The sequence below is a fragment of the Eurosta solidaginis genome, chromosome 4 (genome assembly GCF_040869045.1).
Source record: "Eurosta solidaginis isolate ZX-2024a chromosome 4, ASM4086904v1, whole genome shotgun sequence".
Lineage (NCBI taxonomy): Eukaryota > Metazoa > Arthropoda > Insecta > Diptera > Tephritidae > Eurosta > Eurosta solidaginis.
Window position 1 is genome coordinate 180,614,459 of NC_090322.1, and position 21,231 is coordinate 180,635,689.

At 36.1% G+C, this 21,231-nt stretch overlaps 1 protein-coding gene across 2 annotated transcripts in view; it reads right to left on the reverse strand.

The window, feature by feature from the left end:
- Nucleotides 1-1,343: 1,343 nt before the first annotated feature.
- Nucleotides 1,344-21,231, reverse strand: part of LOC137250729 (probable WRKY transcription factor protein 1) — a 158,235-nt gene continuing 138,347 nt past the window's right edge. For both annotated transcript variants that reach the window (XM_067784055.1, XM_067784056.1), the window contains exons 4-5: nt 6,555-6,620; nt 1,344-6,213 (exon numbers count right to left, since the gene is read on the reverse strand). In XM_067784055.1, the coding sequence (XP_067640156.1) occupies nt 6,040-6,213; nt 6,555-6,620 (240 nt within the window). In that variant the 3' untranslated portion in view covers nt 1,344-6,039. The remainder of the gene's footprint in view (nt 6,214-6,554; nt 6,621-21,231) is intronic.

The window sequence follows — 21,231 nt, forward strand, 5'->3', positions numbered from 1 at the left end:
AATGATCTGGGCGAAAAAAGAAATTCATTTAGCCATGTCCGTCCGTCCGTCCGTCTGTCCGTAAACACGATAACTTGAGTAAGTTTTGAGGTATCTTAATGAAATTTGGAATGTAAGTTCCTGGGCAATCATCTCAGATCGCTATTTAAAATGAACGAAATCGGACTATAACCACGCCCACTTTTTCAATATCGAAAATTTCGAAAAACCGAAAAAGTGCGATAATTCATTACCAAAGGCGGATAAAGCGTTAAAACTTGGTAGGTGGGTTGAACTTATGACGCAGAATAGAAAATTAGTAAAATTTTGGACAATGGGCGTGGCACCGCCCACTTTTAAAAGAAGGTAATTTAAAAGTTTTGCAAGCTGTAATTTGGCAGTCGTTGAAGATATCATGATGAAATTTGACAGGAACGTTACTCCTATTACTATATGTGCGCTAAATAAAAATTGGCAAAATCGAATGGGGAACACGCCCACTTAAAAAAATGTTTAAAAGTCAAATTTTAACAAAAAAATGAATATATTTACAGTGTATAAGTAAATTATGCCCACATTCAACTCCAGTAATGATATGGTGCAACAAAATACAAAAATTAAAGAAAATTTCAAAATGGGCGTGGCTCCGCCCTTTTTCGTTTAGTTTTTCTAGAATATTTTAAATGCCATAGGCGAAAAAAAATTTACCAATCTTTGTGAAATTTGGTAAGCATATTCTATGCCGGTAACGGTTTTCTGTGAAAATGGGCGAAATCGGTTGAAGCCACGCCCATTTTGTATACACAGTCGATCGTCTGTCCTTCCGCTCGGCCCTTAACACAATATCTTGAGCAAAAATCGATATATCTTTACTAAACTTTGTTGACGTACTTATCTGAACTCACTTTATCTTGGTATTAAACATGGGCGAAATCCGACTATGACACGCCCACTTTTTCGATATCGAAAATTTCTAAAAATGAAAAAAATGCCATAATTCTATACCAAATACGAAAAAAGGGATGAAACATAGTGATTGGATTGGTTTTTTGACGCAAAATATAACTTTGGAAAAAACTCTGTAAAATGGGTGTGACACCTACCAGATGATGTTCTGGGTCACCCTGGCCCACATTTTGGTCGATATCTCGAAAACACCTTCACATATACAACTAAGGGCCACTTCCTTTTAAAAGCCTCTTTAATACCTTTAATTTGATACCCATATCGTACACACACATTCTAGAGTCACCCCTGGTCCACCTTTATGGCAATATCTCGAAAAGAAGTCTACATATGGAACTATGGACCACTTCCTTTTACAATACTCTTTAATTTTAATTTGATACCCATGTCATACAAACACATTCCAGGGTAACCCTAGGTTCATTTTCCTGCATGGTGATTTTCCCTTATTTTGTCTCCAAAGCTTTCAGCTGAGTATGTAATGTTCGGTTACACCCGAACTTAACCTCCCTTACTTGTTCAATCATAAACTTAATTTATCATGTTTCTTGGATTTGTTGAAAGAATAAAATTTAGTTGTGATAAATTTGAGTTTGTGTTTATTTGTTTTATTCAATATATGTAACTGTAAGTTAATTAATTTGTTTACTAACATCTGTGTTAAATTATATATCACAACCGTCACACTTACATTTCGAATCATTCGTCAGCAATATATAATAAATACGAATGAATATACCCTTGCGACTGTCAATCAAAATGATACTCATTTAGTTATATTGTACAAGATAAATTTACATATATGTAAACACAATTAAGAGTGTCAAGTAAATAAATACAGCAGCGCATACGACATTAGCAGTAACAATTTTTAACAAATTTCGTCAATAATTTTCCTTTTTTATTTTGGATAATTTATTAAAAAAATTTCAATGAATTTTGTAGCTGAAACGATGCAAACCAATTTCAAAACTTTTTCGAAAAAATTCGAAAATTCGAGAAAAGTGTATGAAAATTTCGAACTTATTATTTAGAGTTTTCTAAATTCTTTTTCAAAAATTCACTTTAACAATTTTTTTTACCATAGGGTGTTCCATATTTTCTTCCACATATTTTCTTTTTCCTCCCTTCGAAGGTCCTTTAGAGCTTAAATAGAGGTGAATGGCAGACGTGGCGATACACGTGCATACAGACCGTTCCAAAGAAATGGAAGAGTAAGATCTGGGATATACTTCGCTGACTCGGAGATAAGCAGATCCTACAAGCTACAAGATCACTTAAATGTTTTCAGGCGTTTGTAATAGCCGTAACCAAAGCAGTAGAAACACTGGAAGAAAATTGCTTAAATCGCAGCCGCATCAATTTTTCTAATGATAGCCAAGCACAATTAAGGCAATAATCTCGCATTAGCACAACATCTAAATGTGTATTACAGTGAAGTCAATCTCTCGAAAGAATAGGGTGTTTTTGAAACAAATTATGAAATAGAGCTTTATTCAAACGTTTTCGGAGATAGGGCGTTTATAGGAATTAAAAACCGGATGAGCAAGCTAAAAAGTGCCTACCCGTCGAAGCTTTCACCGCAGACATCCCAATAAGATTGGATGAGATTAAGAGAAGGTGAGAGTTGTACATTATCGGCGTAGACCCAAGCGTGGGGCTGCAAAGTGCGAAAGATCATGTGCAGCTCTTACAACCTCAGATTAACAAAGTTACTCTTATCATTACAAAGAGAGGATTGCAGGCTTATAACGTGTATACTGACTGGACACTGCCTTTTGGCGTTACATGCTTTCAAATTAGGTCTAGTTAGTGATAGCAGATATGGGAAGCGCGGTATGAATGATGAAGCGATCGAGCACTCTCTGTTATTGTGCCCAGCGCTCGCCAGCCTAAGACTCCAGCTATAAGGAGTGATACAGCTATCAGATCTAGAAGCAGCAAGCGGCAATCCTAGAAAGCTTGCCAAAGAGGACGGAGGTATTTTATTACACAGGTTTTGGCTTTTGAAAGGGGTTTTTAGTTTGATAGTCAAACAAACTTCTGGTAACACTATGCACTCATTCATTCTAATGTAAGGCACTCGCGGACTGGCCAGTTCAACCTAACCTAACCTTCTTCCCGTCTGAAAAAAAAATTCTCAAAAATCAATGCGTATTTTGGGTGACTTATTACTTGTACCTTGTGAGACTAAAATTGATTGGGCTACCAAGGTGCACAATCAAAATATTTTAGACAAAAAGCTCCAAGTTTTCGTAAAAAGTCCTGAAATTTCAAAACTTGTTCGTAAACTTTATTGAGAATGGTTTTCATAGTTTCATTAACAGAATTCGTGGCTGTTTTTTCTTAAATTATCAAAATTTTGTTGTTTTTATATCGGCCTAGTCACTTGTAAGATCGCGGGTTCGAATCGAGCTCAAAGCCTAACAATAATTATTTTTATCTTATTATTGTAATGATACATTTTTGCTCAAATGAAAAAAATTGTTTAAATTAGAATAGAAGAAAGAAAAAATTTTAGACAACAGCCAAAGCTCGTTGTATAAATCAATTTCGGGAACTGCTAAATTCTGTCATCGGCAACGTTCAGCTATCACAATGGTTGTTTTTGTGTCTTCATTATTTCTACTTCTATCCTGTTTCTTGCCAATTGATTTTCACAGCGCTGCGACATCTCTCCCGTGGTAGAACAGAAACATGTAACTCGTACTTACGCGCTTTTGTCTTGCTATGAATTTTTGGTATCCCTTGGAAAAAATTTATCAGAGACTTCAAACCGTTTTTTTCTGACTCATTTCTAAGTACCTCAAACTCAAACCAAAATAAAACAACGAAATTTAAAATGTATGAAAAGGTGAAAATGGTTGCACGACAAGAGCAAGCAACTTTTACAGAGTCTTAATTATTGCTGCACATATTGCAGTTCAGGTTAAAAAATTACCACTGGGCAATTCTCCAATATCCCCAGGAGCTGCTTCAAAATTTTCGTTCCTTAAGCAGCGATGGACTCTGAAATTTTGTCGTTTGAAAAATATCTTAAGTTACGTGCTTTTGTTGAAGCACAAAAAATTCAAATATATGAAAAAAACATTTTGTGTTATAATTTCATAGAACCTAAGTTCGAGTTACATGCTTTTGTTCAAGCACAAAAAATGATTTTATGTATATGAAACGAGCCGGACCCGTGCGCATCTTGTGCAACTAATATAAAAGTCTCTTATCACATACAACAGAAATCAGCTGTTCTTTCAATCAATTAAAACTTGCAGCTTGCGGCCATCTAACGTATGGTAGCAACAGCCGGTAATGCAGTACAAATATTCACAATAGTGCCATAGTACAAATAGATTTCTTTGTGTGCTCACATTCCTTTATTTTTAAAAATTATTTTAATAAAATATAGCTAAACAAAAGCACTACGACCACAATTGCCCAAAGCTCGCTAATAGCCCGAATATCAATCTTTACATCCGAAACCTTATTTATAGATTTGGATTCCAAATAAGAGCGAAAAAGGGACCGGTACATAAAACCGCAATTAGAAATATTATATATTGTGACGAAATATTAGCATCACTAACTGATACTCACATCACTAAGGTTATTAAATAAAGGCACAACAAAAATAAAGCAAGTTGCCACTCCTGGGTACGTAACCAAATCAATAATCATTTACTCACTTACATACAAGGCGACGGAGAGATACGCACAAACACATGTACTCATCAACCGAAGTAGTACTCACATATACACACGCATATGGCTATGCGAGAGACTATAAACTACAAATATACATGTACATATATGGCTGGTAAACAAGCATGAAGTTCACGAAGTTACTAGACCTTAGAAGAAATGGGTGAACGAGGCAACAGAGAGTATAAAAGAAGCGAAAGCTGAGTAGTCAGTAATCAGTTGATTTAAGCACGCTATTGGTTGTGAAGTACTATCAAAGTAGTCTAATGAAGACCATTTTGTATTATTGAATATTGGAGTTATTTATTCAACAGTTTAGCGATTCGAACGTTAGCAGAAGGTTTGCTATAAGCGGAATTTTCTCTAAATTCGTTAAATATGATGCTAAAATTGTGCCATTTTCTAGGTGCGTAACTTTACATTTTAACTAATTAATCTAAAACTAGGAATCAAAAATGTTAGCCCCTTATACATAAAAAACTTTAGCGTTTAGGCTATCCAAAAAGATCTTTGAAATACATTGATATTGATGGAGATATAGCCTTCTACGCAAATCCCTAGTTTCCCACAATGTTCAAAAAAATGGTTACATGTTTTTGTTCTATCACGGGAGATCTGTTGCAGAAACGATGTGAGCATTGGACTCGTTTTATGGCAATGATGCCATAGTGTCATATTCATCGACGTGCTCTGTGATGTACTAACAATTTGTTTTTGTTATATCGGCCTACTGATTTGTACGATCGCGGGTTCGAATAATTATTGTTATGCCTTGAGCTCGATTCAAACCCGCGATACTATCAAAAATAAAAAGAAGAAACTTAATTGACTAAATTTGATATAAATTGTCACTGCTATTTTCGTGTTCTCTGCTGTACATAGAAAAAAAATAGACAATTTTAATTGCTATGGTAAAACCCGTTGAAGCGGTCGTTCATTCATTTATCGTCTGCTTTAAATTAGTACAGGGTTATGTTTCATAAAAAAATAAATAAAATTAAAATAAAGCGCAATGAAGTTAAAAAAATACTAAATTGCATCATTGCACTAATTTTATAATTTGGCAAAATAAAAATAAGTTGCTGTTACTTAAAAATACTTCTTTTTTTTACGTATGAATTTTAAATTTAATGTTATTATAAGTGACTTGTTCGTTGTCTTAGTTAATTGTTTATGTATGTTTTACATGCATACTTAAATATACATACAAATATACTGCTATAATAACTATTACATCTACATATTTATGTTACTCTCAGCCATATACAGATAATTAATTGCTTGCTAACGAAATTTTCTTCGAACTGTCAATCAAGTAAAGAGTAGCGTAATTTTTTCTTTAAAACAGCGCCTGTCCCATAGTCATTGGCTCTTCTCTACCATCCATTGGCGTCTCACTTAGCAGTTGTGACATTTGACCAGCCCAACTTCATCGCAATTCATGCACTTCAATGCCACAAATTCGGCTGTGAAATGATTTCGATGCACCGATTTTTTCGAACCATTACATGATGGACACGGCAATAGACGATAGCCGCCGCATGTTTGGCATGTGAATGTGGTGGCAATTGACTAGAAAAAAAAAACAATAAATAAAAAATTATATTTGCATATTTATGTTCGTAAAATATATTGAAAATTAATTTTTATTGGTAAATTTAATAGCCTTGTTTAATATAATTTGATAATTTTGATTGAGCTTTAGGCCTAAGCTCAAACAAAATTATCAAATTATGAAAATTAATTTTTTTAATTAAAGAAAAATTAATGTAATGCAATGAATTGCCCATGAAAAGGCGCATTGACAAATTTCATTATTAATTATTGATTGCTTAACGCGTGTAGGTATTTCCTTTGGTTAAAAAAATCAACTTCCATGTCATAACCACTTAAGTTCATAGTCGACAACTTACTTTATATGGTTTGAGTAACTGACGCAGTTCACCAGACTCGTTTAGTCTTTCCACGGTGTCAGCATCCTGCAAAGAAACAAAAAAATCCAATTAATCACAGGTGGCAAGTAGGCGAATATGTTTAAGCAGACAAAATGAAAGACTTAAGAAGGAAACTTGCTCGTGTAGTAATGGTTTGCGCTTGCCGCAAACTAAATTGTTTTCGTTTATTAAATAAATTGACTGTTGCAAGTTTTTCGTATAATGTATGAGTTTCAACAAGTTTTCAGTTAAAGTTTTGATAAATGTAATGCATCAATTTGCGAGTACTTAAAAAACACTCTACCAACAATGCTAAGATACACTAAAATAAAAAATAATCTTTAATTTATAACGTAAGACAGATAAGGTTGATTTGGCTGGTGCGTGAGCGCTTAATGAGTCCATAGTGTTAACAGAAAATTGCTCAACGAACAAACTGAAAAACCAGTACCAAAAACCTGGACCTACATATATTATAAAATAATCCGGTTCTCTTGGCAAATACCAGGAACTACATATGCTACTGCCTGCCTCTAGATAGGAATAGATGGAGCCTGGCGAGTGCAGGGCACAATCGCAGAACGTGCTCGATCGCAACCTCCAACCCACACTTTCTAAATCTGATATCACTGATGAGTCTTGACTTAAAAGAATTTAATCCCAGAAGGCAGTGGCCAGTCAGAATACCAATCATGAGCGTAAAGTCCTTTCTTTGTAGTGATAAAAGTTACTTATTTAAGTAGTCTTAGATCGTTAGACCTGTGGAAGATCATCGGCACCTTGTAGCCATACGCTTGGTTCCACACCTTTCTTGCCAGGTCGATCATGTGCAAATCTTTTGTTTTTATCTTACCCAATATAATTGGGACGTCTACGGTACAAGCTTCGAGGGATGCACCCGTTTTAGCTAGCTCAACTGCCTTTTCGCTCTTGTGCACTTTTAGATGTTCTGATATGCGAGATTTTCGCCTTAATTGTTTCTTGGCTATCATTATAAAAGTTGATACGGCTGCAGTTTAAACTGTTTCCTCCAGCTTTTCTTCTGCTTTGATCGTGGCTAATTCTTCCGCCTGAAAAACACTACAGTGACCTTGCATCTTGTAGGATCTGTTTATTTGTAGATCAACGCAGTATACTGCAGACCTTCCTCCTTCCATTTCTTGGGAACCATCGTTGTACACATATATCGCCTCATCTGCCATTTGGGTAGCCTTGTGCTATCCTTCCACCACGATTGTACCCTATAGCCCCACTAAATTGCAGGTATGGGATCTGGTACACTGCTCGTCCAATATTTGATCACACTATACTGCTAAGACCGTAGGCATCTTTGAGTTGTTAACGCTATGTTTTTCGCCACCAGGCCTATATATGGGATGTACACAACGACATACAGCACAGCCATCGGGGTGGTGTTGAGAGCTTCCGTTACGCTGAGCATTGTTAGCCTGCATAGCCTCTAAGTTTTTGAGGTAGGCCCTTTTTTGTGTGGCTATCTACCAGGCTCAAAAATCGAGGTAAATACCCAATCAGAGATGCAAGCAAATGGGTCTCACGCCACCCTAGCATTCTATTACATGAACAAAGTGCTGCCTAGTCCTACTTCACTCTCTCCTCCACGTTGAGCTTCCACAACTGACTCTTTAAAATGATTCCCGAATATTTTGTACAAGGTTTCTCCTTTAGGTTCATCTCTACTAGCTTAGGTCTAGTCCGATTCGGAACCTTATAAAAAGTTACTTGGCGAGTTAACTTCGAGGAGATTTAGGTCGACTTTCACTTCCAATTTGCGTCGTGATAGTTTTTAATTGTTTCTATAAATTAGCTGGACGGGTCCTATATGTTTCATCCTGACTTCGAACTGCAGCTGAAATGCAGGTGAATTTTCACTGAGTACCTTTCCATGGCAGAGACACACCCGAAGTGTTTGTCAAACCACTGCCAAGGGTTGACGCCACTGGAAAAACTTTTGTCTAATTAAAAAAACTTTCTTCTATGTTTTGGCTGTTGAACCCAGTACCTTCGGTGTGGTAGGCGGGGCACGTTTTTACACAAGACCATATATGTCTACTACGCGTTGGCGGTTTACTAGACATTATATATTAAGATATATATATTCACGACTACTGCAACGTAAACTGCGTATGTCGTTAGTCTGACGGATCCCTCATCGAACCGCCTGAGTAGTTGATTGATTACATCACACACAGCAGAGGTGTCATAACCCGCCCTAACTCCCCTTAACCTAAGTATGCTCTGTACATCGATCACTAGGTCCTTATTTTTCTGCAATAATTTTCACCAGCCTTCTAAAGACTTATACCTATTCGACATAACCTGAGGCTTTCCGAACTCACGCCTTCCACGTTTATCTCATTTGCCTAGCCATTTCTCTTCCAGCTTTGCGTCACAATAATTCTTATATCGATTGGCCACCGTCCCTTCTTTCGAAATGCAGCGAAATTCCTCACAGGGTTTTTGAGTTGGCTGGAATTATTCAGTGTGCACAGTTTGTGTTCCCATTGCTCAGTTACATTGCTGGATCGAAGATTGTCCTTAAGAATGGAGAAATTATTAGCTGCCTGATAGGAGACCAGCTTCTCAATAGCAATTATTTTTGAGTCACTTGTATTTTACGATCAGTAGATAGTCTAGTAGTTTGGTCGAGTTTTCATGCGGGATCCAGGTACCACAGGTTAATATATTTCGAGTCACAGCAAAGTAAATCAGCCCGAATCTGTTAGAAAGTGTTACGATCGAAGACTCCTTCACTGCCTCCCATGGCGTTAAAGTAGCAAATTTTGCTGATAGGCGGAGGCAGCGATCGTATGTATCATCTGTCGACGGGTAACCGCAGATAAACGTAATACTGACGAAGCTTAGCTTGATGCAGATGGCAGCTAGACGCTCGTTTAGAGCCGTGAACGATAATACTTGGTGGCTTAGTCTATTTCCCACTACAAAGCGACATCAACCAAAACTTCATATCGCGCTTTGTATTAGTTTGTATTTGGTTCCTTTATTAATTTGGCCTCGGTAATAGATTTGTGATGACCTGTTTGAGTTCATGTCTTGTCTCGTTTCCTAAAGAGCGGTCATTGCATTAAATACTGCATCAACCCTTAAAACGTTTGCCATGGTGGTCATCAGAGGGGTTTCTGTAATTATTAACATTTGGAGTAGCTCTTACATACCAAGCCCAGCGCGCAACCCGATGTCGGAATTCTGTGTTATTTCGCGCTTTGTATTAGTTTGTATTTGGTTCCTTTATTAGTTTGGCCTCGGTAATAGATTTGTGATGACCTGTTTGAGTTCATGTCTTGTCTCGTTTCCTATAGAGCGGTCATTGCACTAAATACTGCATCAACCCTTAAAACGTTTGCCATGGTGGTCGTCAGAGGTGTTTCTGTTATTATTAACATTTGAAGTAACTTTTACGTACCAAGCCCAGCATACAACCCGATGTCGGAATTCTGTGTTATTTACATATTGATGCTAGCAGACCCGCAGAGGCTGTTCTGCCATAAATTTAGCTTATCTATATGACTTTTAACTTTTTATATCTTTCCCGCCCCTCTCTATCCGATTGCTTGAAGGTATACTTCTTGGTGTACAGACAATTGCAAACCTCTATTAAATAGAGGATAGCAGTGTAGGTTCACCGTGTCTCCCTCTCTTTCTTCGTAATACGGGGCAGTGGCCGCATATTGCTACCTAAATCACCACTAGTCTGTGTGCCCATCCATGCGAGGCCTTAAGGTTCGGATTGTGCTCATTCACTATTAAAAAAAAAAAAAAAAATAAAATATAAGACGCGATGACCTCCGAAAAGATTTTAGGCCGAGGTTTTCTTCTAATTTGCGTCGTGCTCCCTTAAATTTTTCCTACAAATTGGCGGAACGGGATCTACTTGTTTTATGCCGACTCCGAACGGCATCTGCAGGGCAGATGAGTATTCACTGAAAAGCTTTTCATGACAGAAATACACGCTGAGTGCCTGCCGAGAGGCGACCCCGCTTAGAAAAATTGAGTTTGAAAAAACTCGTTTCTAAAATTATGATGTTGCTCTGCCCGGGGCGTGAACCTAGAATCTTCGGTGTGGTAGACGGAGCACGCTAACACAGGGCCGCCGAGAGAAAATCCGGGCCCGGGGGCAAACAAATACGGGCCCCCATACTAAAATGAACAAATTCTCATAATCAAAATTACCATCTTTTACATATTTATATGAATTTGTATATACATGTATATTTAAGGGTATATGTACATGCATACATGTATATTATATTCAATGAATATATAGTTACGAACTTTAATTTATCTACACATTCATACAGATCAACATATGAAAAAAATATATTTACATAGAAATATACATTAGACTGGGTCGATTTATTAAACGATATCGCGCCATCGATTTTTCGATAGGATTTGGGCTCAGGAAAAAAAGTTCCACTATGCGTACCCAAAAAAATAATTTTGGAGCCTGCGGAATTTCCTTTTTTCTTACTTTTTTCGACTTTGAATTTTAAGGTTTTTTTCATGACCTACTAAAAAATTTTCATTTGATTGTAAAATTTTCATGAACATATTTTTAGTAGGTCATTAAAAACCTTAAAAATCAAAGTCGAAAAAAAGTAAAAAAATTAAATTTCACAGGCTCGAGAATTATGTTTTTGGGTATGCGTAGTGGAACTTTTTTTCCTGAGTCCAAATCTTATCGAAAAATCGATGGCGCGATATCGGTTAACTTTCGTCCATACAAATCGACCCACCCTAATATACATAGCTCATCCAGCGCCACAGCTATTGCACTCCAATATAATTTTAGATATATGAAATAACAAAGACATCAAATAAACAGTAAATTTCACTTTCTTCGTGAGCAAATTACGGTTTTTGCTGATAGTTATTGGTTGCTGCAAGAGAAGGGGACGTTTTTTTGCTATATCTGTAACACGCAATGTACAAGTGTAAGTATGAATCTAATGAGCTATCGTAAATTGGCAAATATTATTACCGCCTTATTATATTGCCATTGCAAAAAAATACAAATACAATAAAGTAACTGTAACTGCTGACCATGATAATGGCAGTGAGTTATTACAAATGTTGCTCATTCGCTTGTTTGATATATATAAAATCAACATAAAGGCCGCGGCACAATGAAATTGTTCATATAGATGCGTTTAACACAAGCCAATGCATTCCAGTAACATCGCCACAATCAACCAAGATGTTGTGTTTATAAAAATGAAGGAACTTCAGACTTGGCAATTAAAGTTTATTTCCCCTTGCCCATTCACCTACAAAATTTCGCAAAGCACTGCTATACAACAAAAGTACTTGCTAACATATTTTGTGTCGTATTCATTTGTTTCATTACAGTTTTTAATTGCGAAAAATGTTAGAAAAGTTCAACGAGTAAGAAAAAGAAATACACTTGCAAAGTGTGCCAGGACCCTTAGCCAAAGCAAATGTTGCAACAAAAGACATTGATCCGGTACATACGTTGCGGAAAGATACAATCGTCGGGTACGATTTTATATGACCACATTATACCTTTTAATTCATTTAATCCCCTCCCTTCGTGAGAAACTTGAGGTCGCCAGAGCCTTGCCTACTAAAAAAAGGACTCGCAATGGGTAGGTGAGAACCTTTTTGGAGAACCTATAAATTGGGCTAACATTCACTTGAACACGTTATGCTACCTAACTCTTGAGCTGCATTGTGAAAATTTCATTACGATCTGTTGAGGACTTTGGCCGACCAAAGCTGCAAGTAGCTCAAGAAACGATATATTAAAAATCGCAGCCATATTTCCAGGGCACGGAGCATTTGGACATAATCTTCCCAGCCTCTTAAACCTCAGGGCTTTAGCAAATGTAGGAAGTGTAGGCTTGCTGGTCGTACCCTGCGCCAGCTATCAGGAGTGCTGCAGCTATCAGATCTAACAGCAGCGAGCGGCATAGGTCCTAGAAAGCTTCTAGTATTTGCCAAGAAGACGGAGTTATTTTATGACATAAGTTCTGGTTTTTGATAGGGTTTTTCAGTTTGGTCGTTAAACAAACTTCGGGTAACATTATGGACTCATTCAGTTTATGTGAGGCCCTCACGGAACTGCCAGTTCAACCTAACCCCCTCATGGCTAATGAAAGTTCCGAAAATGCCAATGATATCAGAGAAGGCCAAATAATATGCAGAACATGCCCCATTCAGAAGAAAGCAAAAGAAGAATTTCAGAAAGATTCAAATGAAATTCAGAAAAAGTATTTCAGAAAAAGGTACATCATAAAAATGGATGTGAAATTCAGAAATATAAAATAGATTGGTTAAAAAGTAAGAAGAACCCCAGAAAGGACGTTTGGAAAAAACAATTTACAACAATTTGGCTACTTTTTCATGTCAGATGGCGCCAGTGTCGCTCCATCTAGCATTCTCCATAAAAATACGTGCAATCCATTCATAATGCATAAGATTGCGTTAAACGCATCTATGTATATGAAAAACTGCTTATGTGATGGGGCTTTAGGTGGGAAGTGTCTAAGAGTGAGCTTTGCGATATACTACGTACATATTAATTTTTTTATTATTTTATTTTTGCGATTTTAAACTCATATAAACCTTGCAGCATTCGAATAAATTACAAGTAAAATGTAGCAATTTGTTGAATTATTTATAACAGCGGGTGGTTACCACTTCTCACTCATACAAAATATGCTGGTAATTCGTCACAGTGTACGAAACTTAAATTAAATGCTAAAAACAAATTTAAAATAGCAATGATGCGCTAATATTATTGCATACAAATGCTTATTTTTAACAATACTTTAATATCATATATATTTTGACTGTGAATTTTTACGTGAGTCTAGAAAACGCTTGCAGCCTTCAGGTATTGTATATGCATTTTAAAATTATTCAACCGACCCTTCGTGTTATGACAACTAATTAACTGTCAGCGTAAATAAAAAAGTTTTCTCTTGAAACGTTACTTTCTCTACAAAATTTTAAACTATTTTACATAATATGTATTTCCGTATTCAAAAATATTATGGATTGATACACTGAACCCGTAACCAAAGCAGTATAAATAAAAATAAAACAAGTAAAGGTGTCTAAGTTCGGGTGTAACCGAACATTATATACTCAGCGTGAGCTTCAATTGTACATTTCATTTCAGATAAATTACTTTTCTACATAACACGTGGCACCGCCCGTTTAAAAGAAAAATGTCTCCCAATTTCCTCTTACTATAAAACTTGATAAGTGAAATATCATTGATTCAATAATATTTTTTAATAAGTTATGGCTTATTATTCTAGTCTACGACCCTTTTAAACTTGTTTTATGTCTAAGTTGCCGTGGTCTTTAACCGATCCCGTCCATTTTTACTAGAAATATTTTCTGCTACAAGGAAAATATGTGTACACAATTTCATTAAGATATGTTAATTTTTCTTCGAGTTATGGCTCCCGAAACATAGAAAATTGCTTAGTCATAAAAGGGGCGGTGCCACACCCATTTTCAAAAATTTTAGTGTTTTCCAATTTAATGTTATAATTCAATTTAGAAAGTAAAATTCTATTGATACAAAGCTCTTTTTCGCTAAGATATAGCTTATTATTTTCGTCTACTACCCTTTTAAAAATCTTTGATATAAAAGTGGGCGTGGTCTTTAACTGATCTCGTTCCTTTTTTTCTAGAAATATTTCCTGCTATAGGGAAAATTTGTGTACCCAATTGTATTATGATCCGTTAATTTTTCTTCGAGTTATGGCTCCCGAAACATAGAAAATTGCTTAGTCATAAAAGGGGCGGTGCCACACCCATTTTCAAAAATTTTTGTGTTTTCCAATTTAATGTTATAATTCAATTTAGAAAGTAAAATTCTATTGATACAAAGCTCTTTTTCGCTAAGATATAGCTTATTATTTTCGTCTACTACCCTTTTAAAAATCTTTGATATAAAAGTGGGCGTGGTCTTTAACTGATCTCGTTCCTTTTTTTCTAGAAATATTTCCTGCTATAGGGAAAATTTGTGTACCCAATTGTATTATGATCCGTTAATTTTTCTTCGAGTTATGGCTCCCGAAACATAGAAAATTGCTTAGTCATAAAAGGGGCGGTGCCACACCCATTTTCAAAAATTTTAGTGTTTTCCAATTTAATGTTATAATTCAATTTAGAAAGTAAAATTCTATTGATACAAAGCTCTTTTTCGCTAAGATATAGCTTATTATTTTCGTCTACTACCCTTTTAAAAATCTTTGATATAAAAGTGGGCGTGGTCTTTAACTGATCTCGTTCCTTTTTTCTAGAAATATTTCCTGCTATAGGGAAAATTTGTTTACCAAATTTTATTACGATCCGTTAATTTTTCTTCGAGTTATGGCTCCCGAAACATGGAAAATTGCTTAGTCATAAAAGGGCGGTGCCACGCCCATTTTTTTAAATTTGAAGTTTTTCCTATTTATTGTTATAAATACACTTGAGAAATGAAATACCATTGATATAAAGCTCTTTTTTGCAAAGATATAGCTTATTTTATTTGTCCACGACCCTTTTAAAAATCTGTTATATAAAAGTCGACGTGGTTCTTAACCGATTTCGCAAATTTTTCTTCAAAGCATTCTTTATAGTAAAGGCAACCTCTCTGCCGAATTTTGTTACGATAGGTTTAGCGATTTTTGATTTATGATTAATAATATTTGTAAAATTGAATTTATCACAAGTGAGCGGTGCCACGTCCATTTTAAAAAAAAATTCCAAATTTTTGTCAAGAATTGAGACAGTCAGTCTAGACGTCAAATTTCAACATTCTAGGTTTATTATTTACTAAATAATCAGGTTTTTTTGTGTTTTCCAAAATTTTATATATATAAAAAGAGGGCGTGGTTATCATCCGATTTCGCTTATTTTCACCTTTAAATTTTTACTTCTCATAAATATTTTTGCAATTTCTTTGTCAAAATTTGAAAATTAAAGTTTAGCAAGAATATGTCTTTATATAAGGAGACATTTTTCGCTGATTTTTGTCCATTTATTTAAGGAAGTGCTTAAAATTTTTTTATTTTATTTTTATTTTCTCCTTTTCTTACATTTTCTCTGTGTCTTAACCTATCTGTTAAGTTTTACGCTTGTCCGTGCGCCTCCTAGCGAAACTTTTTGTATTGTGTCATCGACCTCTGAATTAAGCTCTAAATTTTTAGCCTCTAGCTCATCGAGAAGTTACTTAAAACACCGTTTCAAGTTATTAAATTTTTTCGATCCGTGCGCGAACTAACGGAATTTTTTCTTTTGTGTATTTTGGAGCTTTTCGGACGGTGGGTTTTATGCAAAAAAACAAGGTTTTTTCTGTTTTCTTCTACATGTTTCGGTGCTTTTTTGTACCTTCCTCAGGAAGTCTGTTTATTGGACAGAAACATAAAATAATTTATAAACATCGACAAAAGTATATCGCATTTTTTACTAGACACTTACATTAATTGTATTTTTCAATGTTTCCCTTAAAACATATTAATTTACTGAAATACTTGGCAACACTTATTATTATTATTTATTTGCATTCATCGCCGTGGCGTAAGCACAACTAATGTTGTCCACATCGTACTTATAATATACAGCTTTTTTTATTCTTTGTTGTATTCGAAGGCCTTCCAGTGTCAGTTTTGTTTTATCGCTTCCTTTCTACATCTAAAATTTTTACATTTTCAAAATCAGCTGAGTATTGTTTATTTGTTAAGTGTTGAGAAAGCGCAGTTGAGCTTTTTCAATTTTTGGTATCTGCTCTGTGCTCGGTGATTCTAACACCCAAAGCTCTTTTTGTTGTGCCAATGTATATTTGTTGCACTTTTTATACTCAGTTGAGCAGAGCTCACAGAGTATATTAAATTTGATTGGGTAACGGTTGGTTGTACAGGTATAAAGGAATCGAGATAGATATAGACTTCCATATATCAAAATCATCAGTATAGAAAAAAAAAATCGATTGAGCCATGTCCGTCCGTCCGTCCGTCCATTAACACTATAACTTGAGTAAATTTTGAGGTATCTTGATGAAATTTAGTATGTAGGTTCCTGGGTACTCATCTCAGATCGCTATTTAAAATGAAAGATATCGGACAGTAACCACGCCCACTTTTTCAATATCGAAAATTTCGAAAAATCGAAAAAGTGCGATAATTCATTACCAAATACGGATTAAGCAATGAAACTTGGTAGGTGAGTTGAACTTATGACGCAGAATAGAAAACTAGTAAAATTTTGGACAATGGGCGTGGCACCGCCCACTTTTAAAAGAAGGTAATTTAGAAGTTTTGCAAGCTGTAATTTGGCAGTCGTTGAAGATATCATGATGAAATTTGGCAGCAACGTTACCCTTATTACTATATGTCTGCTTAATAAAAATTAGCAAAATCGGAGAACGACCACGCCCACTTTTTAAAAAAATTTTTTTTTTTAATTCAAATTTTAAAAAAAAAAGTTAATATCTTTACAGTATATAAGTAAATTATGTCAACATTCAACTCCAGTAATGATATGTTGCAACAAAATACAAAAATAAAAGAAAATTTCAAAATGGGCGTGGCTCCGCCCTTTTTAATTTAATTTGTCTAGGATACTTTTAATGCCATAAGTCGAACAAAAATTTACCAATCCTTGTGAAATTTGGTAGAGGCTTACATTCTAGAACGATAACTGTTTTCTGTGAAAAAGGGCGAAATCGGTTGAAGCCAGGCCCAGCTTTTATACACAGTCGACCGTCTGTCCTTCCGCTCGGCCGTTAACACGATAACTTGAGCAAAAATCGATATATCTTTACTAAACTCAGTTCACGTACTTATCTGAACCCACTTTGTATTGGTGTAAAAAATGGCGGAAATCCGAATATGACCACGGCCACTTTTTCGATATCGAAAATTACGAAAAATGAAAAAAAATGCCAGAATTATATACCAAATACGAAAAAAGGGATGAAACATGGTAATTGTATTGGTCGATTGACGCAAAATATATCTTTAGAAAAAAACGTGGTAAAATGGGTGTGACGCATACCATATTAAATAGAAGAAAATGAAAAAGTTTTGCAGGGCGAAATCAAAAGCCCTTGGAATCTTGGAAGGAATACTGTTCGTGGTATTACATATATAAATAAATTATCGGTACCCGACAGATGATGTTCTGGATCACCCTGGTCCACATTTTGGTCGATATCTCGAAAACGCCTTCACATATATAACTAAGGGCCACTCCCTTTTAAAACCCTCATTAAAACCTTTAATTTGATACCCATATCAAACAAACACATTCTAGAGTCACCCCTGGTCAACGTTTATGGCGATATCTCGAAAAGGCGTCCACATATAGAAATAAGGCCCACTGCTTTTTAAAATACTCATTAACACCTTTCATTTGATACCCATATCGTACAAACAAATTCTAGAGTCACCCCTGGTCCACCTTTATGGCGATATCTCGAAAAGGCGTCCACCTATAGAACTAAGGCCCGCGCCCTTTTAAAATACTCATTAACACCTTTCATTTGATACCCATATTGTACAAACGCATTCTAGAGTCACCCCTGGTCCACGTTAATGGCGATATCCCGAAAGAGCGTCCACCCATAGAACAAGGCCCACTCCCTTTTAAAACACTTATTAACACCTTTCGTTTGATACCCATATCGTACAAAATAAATTCTAGAGTCACCCCTGGTCCACCTTTATGGCGATATCTCGAAAAGGCGTCCACCTATAGAACTTAGGCCCACTCCCTTTTAAAATTATCATTAACACCTTTCATTTGATACCCAAATTCTAGAGTCACCCCTGGTCCACCTTTATGGCGATATCTCGAAAAGGCGTCCACCTATAGATCTTAGGCCCACTCCCTTTTAAAATTATCATTAACATATTTCATTTGATACCCATATCGTACAAACAAATTCTAGAGTCAGGCCTGGTCCACCTTTATGGCGATATCCCTAAATGGCGTCCATATATAGAACTATGGCCCACTTCCTCTTAAAATATTCTTTAATACCTTCCATTTGATAGACATGTCATACAAACACATTCCAGGGTTTCCCTCGGTTCATTTTCCTACATGGTGATTTTCCCTTTCTTTGTCTCCACAGCTCTCAACTGAGTATGTAATGTTCGGTTACACCCGAACTTAGCCTTTTTTACTTGTTTCTCCTTTTTTTTTGAATTTTCTCGGCATCTTATCCTTTCTGTGAATTTTTACAGTTGTAGCTCAATGAGAACTTACATAAAAATCAATCCCAAAATTTCCTCCGTTTCGTACGATTTTTCTAAATATCTCATCCCGTGCGCTCCCTAGCGAATCTTTTGTATCGTGTCATCGGCTGTCATCGATCTCACCTAACGGATTTTTTTTTCTTTTGTTGCGTTGTCACGTCGTTCTAACCTATGTGCAAAGTTTCACGTGTGTAGGTCAATGAGAAGTTACTTAAAAATCGATTGCAAGATTTGTATGAAAAGCGAACAAACATTCAACCGACCTACTATAACGGAAGTAAAAGCGGTTTATTTATCTAAACTGACTACTAAAACTGTTAAGTTATTTTATGTGAACACAAGAACGTCCTTCCTTTTATTATTTAATTGCTAATAGACAGCATCATCATTATTGATTTGCGCTTTATCGCCTAAGCGATTTTGGCAGTTCCATTACAAGTCAGGCCAGCTATCCCTGTTTCGTGATAACTGACGCCAATTGGGAGCACCAAGGAAGGTCAGATCTTCCTCCGCCTGTCTATCCCAATTCAATTCATTTGGTGGTCTCCCCCTTTCCCTGCTTCCAAACTGCGGTTTCGACTGAAATACTTTCTTGGCAGGAGCGTCTTCGTACATTCGGATAACATGATGTAGGTATCGAAACCTTTGGGTTTTTATTCGTTACAATATCGTCATATATGCGTAAAACTCATATTGCTCATCATTCCTCCTTCTTCGATACTCGCCGTCGGTATTACGAGCCATACATCACGATGGGTATGATGAGCGACTTGTAGAGCGTGATTTTTGTTCGTCGAGAAAGGACTTTTTCAATATCCTACTCAGTCCAAAGTCGCACTTGTAAGCAAGAGTTATTTTCCGCTTAATTTCTAAGCTGATTTGTTATTGTTGTTAATACTGGCTCCCAAATAGACGAAATTCATCACAGCCTCGAATGAATATGCGTCTTCGTCTTGTCGTCATTTACCGGAAGCTTTATGTAATCCTTCCTTTATCTTTAACACCCCAGCGGGTTAGGGTGCTTAGAATATACCCGTGGCAGGTATGCCTGTCGTAAGAGGCTACTAAAATCCCAAATTGATTCAATATATAGCTTCTCCAACCAAATTGTCAGCCTCACCTCGAATTCTGTTTCTTTAACAGCTGTGGGTATGTCGATCCCAAGTTTCTCATGAATATAGAGGTGGGAAGGCGGTATGGCGTGGAAGGTTTCTTGTGATCACCTTATTGGTACTTGTTGCCGGAACGTACCGAATCTGTATCCGGCGAGGGAACATCAACATCTGTAACACACTCCCACCTTCCGGGAGTGTTCTTATCGCTACAACAACAATAACAACAACAGGGGCAACAAAACAATATCATCAGCACACGCTACTAATTGTACGCTCTTAAAATAGATTGCACCTTCACGGTTTAGTTTTGCTGCTAGAATTATCATCTCTGTCAATAGACAGCAGGGAAGAGAAAAATAGAAGTGGCTGTTTTTATCAAATTTCGTCAATCAAATTCTTTTTTCTTTTTACTATTTTAAGAAAAAAAAACTACTATACACTTTGTAACTAAAGATATGCTATGTAGCTAAAGATATGTTTTGGAAAAAAATTCGAAAATCTAGAAAATTTTACGATAATTTTGAACTCTTTATTTAGTATTACTAACTTACTTAAATGGCGCTTAACCGTTTAAACGGTTATGTGTGCCCAACAAGATGCGCCAGTCGCTTCTTTGTTCTGCGAACTGGCGCTAATTGATAACACCAAGGGAATTTCGATATTTTTCCACCTCTTCCTGCCATCAGAGTGGGGCGTCCTCTTCCACTGCTTCTGTAGGCGGGTTCCTAAAAAATATTTTCTTAGCCGAATCATCATCTTTCATTCGCATAACATGGCCTAGCCATCGTAGCCTCCGGACCATATCCAGCTCTTCATTAAATCTTCTTCGGTACTTCGAACTTCGAGAACGGCTGAAGACTTGTGGATTTTGAACCAGATAGCTAATAATATGTGGAGATCTATTGGATGTAGTCTCAAGAATATGGTTCATATAGACTGGTATATAAACAAATTTAGAGAAAACAGTGTTTTTAAATCTTATATCTCGGAGTCTATTTGACCTAAACCAATGATACTTGATATATACGTTTTTGAGACCATACGAGTACTACTTCGGGTTCATTTCATAACTAGTTTAGAACCTTCTCTAGATTATCGAAGCTGTTTTGGGTATATTTTGGCACCATTTGCGAATAATTTCGGGGCTGTATAAGAGTGAATCTCGGTATTTTTCAGGACTATTTCAAATCATTTCCATATGGTTTTGGATAATATTGGGAGAATTCCGGCATTATTTCCACATAATTTCGGAAGAATTAAAAAAATGTTGAAATAATT